At 31.1% G+C, this 9,282-nt stretch overlaps 1 protein-coding gene and 1 long non-coding RNA gene across 3 annotated transcripts; both read left to right on the top strand.

Annotated features, from left to right (window-relative positions):
* Nucleotides 1–493: 493 nt before the first annotated feature.
* On the top strand, nucleotides 494–2,083 carry LOC134269921 (uncharacterized). Of its 2 annotated transcripts, none has more exons than XR_009992678.1 (3): nucleotides 494–526; nucleotides 731–898; nucleotides 1,006–2,083. It is a non-coding gene; the product is annotated as an uncharacterized LOC134269921 (long non-coding RNA). The 2 variants fall into 2 exon arrangements; XR_009992677.1 differs by having other exon boundaries at nucleotides 495–526; nucleotides 700–898; nucleotides 1,006–2,082.
* Nucleotides 2,084–2,602: 519 nt separating this feature from the next.
* LOC134269920 (uncharacterized) lies at nucleotides 2,603–8,991 on the top strand (the record flags this gene model as incomplete). The annotated part of the gene is made up of 10 exons (XM_062752101.1): nucleotides 2,603–2,825; nucleotides 2,915–3,037; nucleotides 3,777–3,890; nucleotides 5,652–5,729; nucleotides 5,952–6,076; nucleotides 6,934–7,020; nucleotides 7,285–7,377; nucleotides 7,537–7,650; nucleotides 7,813–8,026; nucleotides 8,836–8,991. Coding segments are annotated over exons 1-10 (1,186 nt in total), but the record flags the coding sequence as incomplete, so codon positions are not given.
* Nucleotides 8,992–9,282: the final 291 nt, after the last annotated feature.

The raw sequence follows: 9,282 nt of genomic DNA on the forward strand, positions 1-9,282 counted from the left end.
CCTCCGATGAGACCGATTGTATAAACAGAGTTCCCGACCGTGTCGTCGTAGTTGTTTGCACAAGAAGAATCCCTCATTGCTCTATGTCAAGAAACTCATATGTTTCCACTGCGAATCGTTAACGACCCTATACAAGTTAAAATTACTTGAATAAAGGGAAGCAAACAAACAAAGAAAATTTATTCGACTTTCATTCTAATTTAGGATCGTCGATAAAATTTTACAAAGAATTTGTCAAATTATTTGGTTTGGAATAATTCTCGTCAAATATGCACATGAATCCTATTATTTATAAATACTTTTCATATTACATATTTCTCATATTAGGTAAGATGGCCCAATTCAGTAAGAAGTAACTACAGGTTTGGTTATAAAGGAAAGTACGATGTACAACTTTGGTACGTTTCTATTTGGCAAATAGGCAACCATTTTATAATATTTTCATGTGATTAAGCATTGTATTTTCTTTCTTATATCTTTTTATTGTTTAGCAATCCCTATGCAGATGGAAACAAATCTTTTAGAAGTAAGTTATGATTTTGATCATAAAAAATTATGTCATAATTAAAACAACGAATACCAGTGTTCTTTGCTACATCATAATTTATCTTAATGATTGCACTCCCCTCTGCTATTGTTCTTTCATACGTTTATTGGCGAGAACAATACAATTTTTCATCACCAATTTTCAAAACTCAGCTGATCATGTGACACAACCCTGTGCATTCAGGAAAGATTCAAGATACAGTAGCACTCTTGATGGTTTAAGGCGGATTTGGATATGGAAAGATGCTTCGGGAAAATGGAACCAATATTCTGACCAGGTTAACGATGCAATTAATAGGAATTATGACAGAAATCAACAATCCACAGTTCTGATAAAAATGGCGGGTGAAACGTAAGGTTTTTCGTCATTCTTGGCAAAATCTTGTTATTTTTACAGAAGAATAACTTTTGTGTCTTTGTTGAATACCTTATGTTCCTCCGTTTACCCCTTACAATTAGGTTCAGAGTGGTGATGTCAAAAAACAAACAGATCAACGTTCATTCGAAGGAGATAAATGAAGTGTCATGGAAATGGAACTGACGGAATATTGTGTCAAAGATAATTATTGTTTTGTATATTAGTCTTTGACCAGTTATTGTCAAAGACTGATATATAAAACGATAACGCTTCATCAAAAAGGGAAGCTGACGATTGAAAAGTTTTTGTCATCAAGATTATCATAAACTTTGGTTGTTAGATTACAATTAATGTCTTCTTCTAGTAAAAGATTAAAATATGAAACAATTTTTTCAGACTCTGTGATATCTTTTATTTCAAGCTCACTGGGATATATCATATCGACATAAGAATGGGAATAACAATTGTTATTTGACAATTAATACATCGTCTTTATAAAAATTGTATTCCCCGTGTTTTATGATACAAAATATGTTGACCTTTCGAAATGTTTACCTGATCTAAAATGGGTAATTATAGATGGATGACCTCTCGTAAATTAAAACAGCTGATAGTGCCATATTAACAGATTATGTGTATATTGATCTCAATATTTAAAAATGGGCCTTTAATTGGTCTACATTTAGATCTGTGTTAACCGTTTGATTATTTGTTTGTTTGCTTATTGTTGTCTTTGAAATAAAACAAATTATAAAAGTATTCATGAATCGTTCGATAATATACATGCTTTTTTGTTTCTTTGTTCCTTTCAAGATTTTTTCACTCAGATTGAGAGAGCACCAATATTGACGACTGGGGAATGTAGATTTAGATATTTACTCGGCACTTAAAAAGACCTTTGAAACAGAAGAGTAAGTGATAAGTTATTTTCATGATGTACTCTCAATTGAGTTAACTTCAAATGACGTCACCAAACATCCTCCTAGTGCTCGAGTCTCCAATAAAACGTAATATATGTTTTTGAAAATGGATAGATATTGTTGAGGTGACATTAAACACTCCACAATATTACCAGAAAAGTAATTCATTTTCAGGTTTTCTTGTAATGGCAAATTTAATCACAAGGAATATATTACTTCAAAAATAATTTAAAAAATACTTTAAATATAATGGCCCAAAAAACTTACATATCTACCTTACTTAAGATTTCCCGTAAAATTTTAAACATTTTTTTAAAGCTGCCCGCGTGACGCCGTAGTTAGTCAAAAGTATCTGGTGTCGAATTGCAGAGTACAGGAACGATCTTAATTTCCCCATTTTAAATCTATGTCACGGAGGTAGAACTTACTCACAGGTTTCTTTTTTTTAATTTTTTTTTAACAAAAATGACATCATTCTACGGCTCGTAGGTCATTTCTCAACGGTGAAAACACGTCTTTATACTGTTCTTTCAATGTGACCGTATAAACTTTCGTCCAATGACTCGTAAATATACACCACTAGTGAAGTAGAGAGGTCTTAATTTAAGTGCAACTCCTAAGAAGAGTGAAAATTCTCGAAGAGAAGAAATAAAACATCAAGTGTAAACTATTGTATGATTGAAAAATATTTTTACGCCATTGAAATATTTATAAAGTAACACACAGACACTACCACCACCTTTGGGAGGAAAAAGGAAAAAAGGTTAAAAATAATATCATAATTCTGTCTGAATGACATTTTCCGTCCTTGTTGCACATGTGTTGACTCTAAATTAAAATCTACGTTGAATATACGTTTATTCAAAAAGATAGGGAAAAAGTCATTAGATAACATAAAACTGTTTTGTAGTGAGTTCCAATGCATATTTACAATATGGATTACGCCTTGGAGAATGCACAGCAATTTTGGCGACAACAATCATTTATTGATGCAACAAAAAGTAAGTTTAAGGTACATTAAATGAGCATTCCTTTGCGTATTTCTTGTGGTGTAGATGGATTCATATTAATCTTGAATTATTTGTTATAGATCGTGAAAGAAGGTATCAACAGGGGAGAGGGGCATGCAATATATTCATACTAGATACATCCTCTAATGTGGGAGAAGAAGGGTTCTATCAAATGAAAGAGACATTTTGCACTATCATGGATGGTACTTGTGATACAATTTAGCTCTTTTTTTCTTAATCAATAGGCCCTTGTTGTACAATGTTTTGGAATAAAAGAACCTCAACGTGTGAACTTTAAATCAAACCCATCCTGCTACATCTATGGTGATTGATAAATAGTGCGTTCTTGACAAAGCGTGAATAATGAAAAATAAACAGTGACCAAAATCAAAGAATCTACAAACAATTAAAAGATTTAAACAGGGCATAACCCACAGCCCTTCCCGGCAAAGTTGGAAACAGGTGGCTACAATGGCGGAAGGGTAAACACCCGCTTTTGACCGATCACACTCGTTGTGAGCCAAATGTCTTGTCTCAGAAATGACGAAACATTCTGAAGTCACATTTATTATTAGAACAAAGGTCAATCACGTCTGCCAAAATAAGTTCTAATGAATTGCTATATTTGTTAATTAGATGATTGTAACAACCATAGAATTTACAAAATTCTGACATTAAACGAAGTTGCAGAAAATTTTGTATCATCAATATTTTTGTCAATAGCCTGCATCAGTTTAAAATTGATTTTACTCAGGGCAAGTTTTTGATTAATCAATTAAATGGAAGACAAAAAGCCATGTATACAGGTGAATGACAAAATTTTTTACCACAATTAAATAAAAAATTTTAAACTAGAAAACTTTGCCTTTCAATCAAATAAGTTATGCTACTAAATATGTTTCCTACATATTAAATTTCATAAAATATGAATTAAAATTTCAGAATATGCGAAATATCCAAGCATGGGTGAAAATGTAGCTGTGGTGATTTGCGGTAGAACAACAACATTTAAACATCACTACTCCAATAAATACCATAGATTGAAGCATTGCATCGGTAAACCTCAAAATTTTAATAAATTATATCTAGGATATTTTTTTAAAAGTTCATTAGGTCAAATAATTTTCTTTTTATTCAATTTGACTACTTTTATAACTTCAAAGATTGTTCTTTTCAAAGTACTTCTTGACTTATCCATGACATTCATAAAAGAATATAATAGCCAATCATATTCTTTTACGAATTAAGGGGACTTAAAACAAACAAAAATTGATGCATGGATTAATATATATTTATTGACTGACTTTGATTTGAAATGACATAAATAATAAATCCCTGAGATAAAGAAATTGTGGGATTTCCTTGGTGCTTAGATATTAGACTTTGTTTAGCTTTCTATATAATTCCATACAAAATTTTGCACAGATTTTTAACCTTATGACAAATCTTATACAATTATCGCACTACACTTGGTAAACATTATTCAAGTTACCAATTTAAATGTAAATTTGTATGAGAAATATTTCTGATTTCTGAAAAAGTTTGTGTTATTTATCCTTAAGACGTTTTATCGTAGAGCTCGAGCGATCCTTGGTATGATCTTAGAGATATTAGTAATTTCAGTAAAGTGTGAAGTTTTGCATTACGTCACAACCTAGGATGACAGCTGCGCTCAAGGTAAATAGTACATGCCTTCTTACTGCAAGCGTTACAACTGAAAGTTTCTTCTTATCCCTGATTGGTTGCTCGTGCAGCAGACTATTTCCGTGTCAATGTTGATTATATGAGTTGAACAATCACACAGCGGCGGCTGAATTGTTTACGCTGGATGCATCTGTCGAAAAAGATCGTGACGTAATTCAAAGCTTCACACTTAACTGAACTTACTGATAAATATGTATCATTTCGTATCCTATTTTCGACCGTATTGTATTTTCAACCTATTTTTCCAAATCTGTTTTCTGTGCAGATACCGCGCGGTAGAACATTATTTTCGGTTGCTACACTTGGAAAAATACCTTTTAAGTACAACTGTAGTGAAAATACCCAAAATAATAAATTCAACGGAATTCCCTATGTGATTTTAGTCCGATGTCAGAAATTCTAGTCTTTTTACTAATGCACATTTTATCTGTTGATTAATCAAAGCCGCAATCGGTTAATTACAGAGATTTTTTGATGACATTTTCCCGAAAGAAAATTAAGATCTCTGTCAAATAGGCGCATGAATATTTAAAGGAATGGGTGGATCAAACAATTTTTTTCTCCATTAGATATGGGCACTCTCTTACGGATTTTTACTGAAAAATGCAACGTAATTTCATTGATTTCTTTTAGAAATGCACAGCTCCTGACAAATGGGTTCAACCAACGAATAAATGTATTTTCAACTGAAATATGGAATTTGTTCAATGTTTTTTTGAAAGACAGACAATCGTATTTTTATTGTTTGGAATATCCAACGGATATTTCAAGCCAGTACTGGTTGGTCGTTGATACTATATTTAGGTCGAAAACACAAGACCCTAATATCTTTGTAGGTAAAAATGCACCCTCCCCATATTATGGCATATAAATAAAATAAACACAAAACTGCAATTTGAGTTGTACAATTTTATTCATAGACACATATGCTAACATTTTAAGCCCATAATTTTTCAGCTTCTATAAAGTTTGCAATAAATTAATAAATTACATCTAAATAGGTCGAAAATACAATACGCCAGGATATAATTAAGAGTTTGATTTATAAAATATGTATTATATAAGTCAAACTTTGCAATGTTCATGCATATGATAACATTTCTTTTTTAACAGATGATGTTGAATATGGTGGACCATGTCCTCTTACTGCAGCTTTTATCTTATCAGAGGGGGCAATTTGTAACGGTGCAGGTATGTTTTCAATTTATTACTTTGAAAATAAAAACAAATCGGTCCTTTATTTACTGAAAATTTTAAGTGATAAAAATTTTCTAATTTTTAAACTTTTTTTAAATAGAAGCATTTATGACACATTAAATTTTTGTCAGTGTAATCTCTTTTTTCTTTTATTTAGTGCTAAAGAGTACATTTTGAATAAAGGTCCATTTAAAAGTAATTCTTATACATATTTAGGTTATTCCAAAATGATGGGAAATTTTTATATACATCCACGTCTTATTGTTATTTCTGCTGGCAGACCTACGGATTTTACATCGATGAATGATACAGACGACAGGCTTATACGAAGACCCGCTCAGGTTGGATTTTTAAAATATATTTTTAAATGTAAATTTTCGATTGACTAAAATATCAATGGATTCATCTAATTTTCAAATTTTTAAAACATGTTCCTTAAAACAAAACATGATTTAAAGCAGTTGTCTGGAGTTTTATTGTGTTTAAACTACAGTATCAGAAAATCCATATTTTTTTAAACCATATATAATTTAAATTGAGTTCAGCGCACAACTATGCTCAAACTATGATATATGATTAGTAAAACTATCTTGCTAACTAAATATAAGACACAAATTCTTGTTTCCAGAGGTGACATCTCCAAATGCCAAACATTAAAGATTTTTCCGCTCAGAGTACTACAAAATATGTCAGAGTCAAGAAATTAATACATAAGAAGAATGATGGAGAGATTTTCAAATTCTTATGTTTTAAATTTCAAAAGCATATATTTATTTCTTTTTCTTTTATACGATTTTTACCCCATCTTTAACAGCTTCACGTTATCATAACGTCAAAACACACTATTACGACGTCAATCAGTTGAAAAAAAAATAATGTTTAAAAATCAGACATATAAGATTGTTCTTAAATTATTAAATTTTTTAACCTGTAATTTCTTAATTTTGTTAAAAAATCAGATCTTGAAGATTATTATTAAATCATTAAATTTTCAACTTGTAATTTCTTAATTTTGCTAATATTTTTTAATCAAGCGAAAAGTGCTTTAAAACAGTAATTACCCTTCATTGTACTATGATGCGCGAAATATTGCGCAATGGAAACCCCAATCGGCCCCCCTTCGTTGATGATAATTTATGAATTTGCCAAGTGATTTAAACTCAAATACAGATACGTGTAATTTGGTTTATATATCCAGGTTAAAGATCATTTGCATCAGGCGGCTAGAAATATTGGACGGTTTCATCCAATTTATTGTATTCCAGTTGGGCATAATCCAGACATGGTAGCATTGCTTAGTTCAATTTTTCATACAGTTAATTTCAATCTTTTAGAATATATGATCATAATGAAATATTTGAAATGAACCAAGTAAGAGAAGATTAATTCTTCTTTTTTAACAAAGAATGTAATTAAAACATCTTTATTGCTTTAATACATTGATCTAGCAAATATGTAACAGGAAGTGTTTATGATACATTTTTAGCATTAAGATATAGTGTATCTTTGAAGTGTCAAAATTGAAATAAGTATATTTGAATTTCAACAGGCAAATTTAGAGTTTATGTCTGCTCATTCCAGAGGGGGAAAGGTTGTTCTTTCACATCAGGCAAAGCAGTTTGCAAAACTCACGGAAAATATGGTAAAACTAACTTCAATATTTTCTTAAAATGCACATATAAATCTTTCATTTCATAAATTTAAGGAAAGCATTCTGCTGGCATAATCCACAAAAATAAAAAGTTGGATGTTACCACTTGGATAAATATTTTAAGTGCAATTACATTTTTATCCCTTTCAGCATGTTGCCGCGTCGATTACATTTTCAGCAACTTCAGATAAATTAGATAGGAGGACAATTGCAGACCTGATGTCTCAAGTTATGCCTGGAAAGGAATTCACCGAAATGGATAAGGTTTTAACAAGAATTTCATATTGGCCTTTATTTTTTTATAGAATTAACTTGATAATTATTTGGAATCATACTAACCTTAATTTTTTTTTACCCATGTTACTCTTACAATTCACTTGGTGATAAAGATTGTTGACAGAAACACTTTACAATGATTCATTGAAGGACGATATTTTCGATATCTGTGCATTGAAATCAGTCTTTATATCAATGGATGAAATCCAAGAAGAGAATGACAAACATGAGGTGGAAATGCATTCCCCAAGACTGGATCCGAATATGCCTCCATTAGGAAGCCGGGTGAAGAGAGGTCCAGACTGGATATGGAAAAACCAGGATCAACACGGCCCTGGTACAGTAGTTACGCATTCAAATGATGGTAAGCCGCAACATTTAGGCCACTTGAATATATAATAGGTTAAAGTGAGCTTTTGCGATCATGTGTCGATTGTCCTTTGTTTGTCGGCCCATCAGTCTGTAGGTCTGTAGGTCTGATAACTATTCACTTTGGAATATTTTCTCCTGAACTAAAAGTTAAAATTAAAGTGCAATTTAGTCATATAGATATCTTATATATATCGGATAATTTGCTTACATGTTACTTAAGACGATTCCAATTTAGAATCGGGGGGAAAAAAGAAGAAAAAGGATGATAACGACTATGACCGTAAGGACTCGTCGAGTGTTCTGACCCCTAGTACTTTTGTTCATGATTAGATATGGTAAAAAGTGTTTCAAGATATACTTCTTCATTCTTCATGACTAAAAAAAATTTTATAAAAGCACACTACATTTAGAGTTACGAACAGTCTAAATCCAGAATTATTGCAATCAAGCTGTATATTAATGTTCATTGTATTTTAATCATACTCTTTTTGTAACAGTTCGATGCAAATCAAAGGTTTGCGGTCTGAGCCTGCATATGTTTTTGCTGATTTTTTAAGAAATGTACACGCAGTTTAAGTTCATATCAGGTCCGTTAAAACAGATTTAATATCAGCATTATATTTTTTGTCTGTATGCAATCTATTTTTGAGATATTTCGATTTAAATAATTGTAATCGATGTATCGGAATGCTTTTTTTTTATTTTCTATAACTTAGATATACATTTTATTGTTAATCAAAGTACGTTGTTTAATAGTTCATTGGGGAAGAAATTAAACGTGTGTATTTTTTATCACAAAAGTTGGATGGTTAGTTGTGCACTGGGATGCAGGCACTGCAGAAGGATACAGATATGGAACAAATAATGTTCTGAAAGATAAATATGATGTTGTTGTTTGCACAGAACCACGGATACTAGATAATGAGCTTATTGCTGTCGGATGTTTGGTACAAAGAGGTATATAAAATTATAATGAGTTTCAAGATATCATGCATTTAAGTAAAAGGCTTTAATTTAATTTATGGTTAATAATACAGTAAAGTCTTTAAAACATTAACCCATAGGGTCTTCGCTTCACCTTCTTCTCAGCTTCTGGATTTGATCAGCTCTGATATGTTTTTACTTATTTTTAAATTTACATGTAAATGCATTGAAAGCGTTAGATTCAATTGATATTACATTTTTATGCCTCCTATGAAAAATATCAGCCTGATAGTGCAGTAAAAAAATAGCCAAACACAGATATGT

This window comes from Saccostrea cucullata, unplaced genomic scaffold (genome assembly GCF_032062105.1).
Source record: "Saccostrea cucullata isolate Sc308-1 unplaced genomic scaffold, CSIRO_AGI_Scuc_v1 ctg16544, whole genome shotgun sequence".
Taxonomy (NCBI): Eukaryota; Metazoa; Mollusca; class Bivalvia; order Ostreida; family Ostreidae; genus Saccostrea; species Saccostrea cuccullata.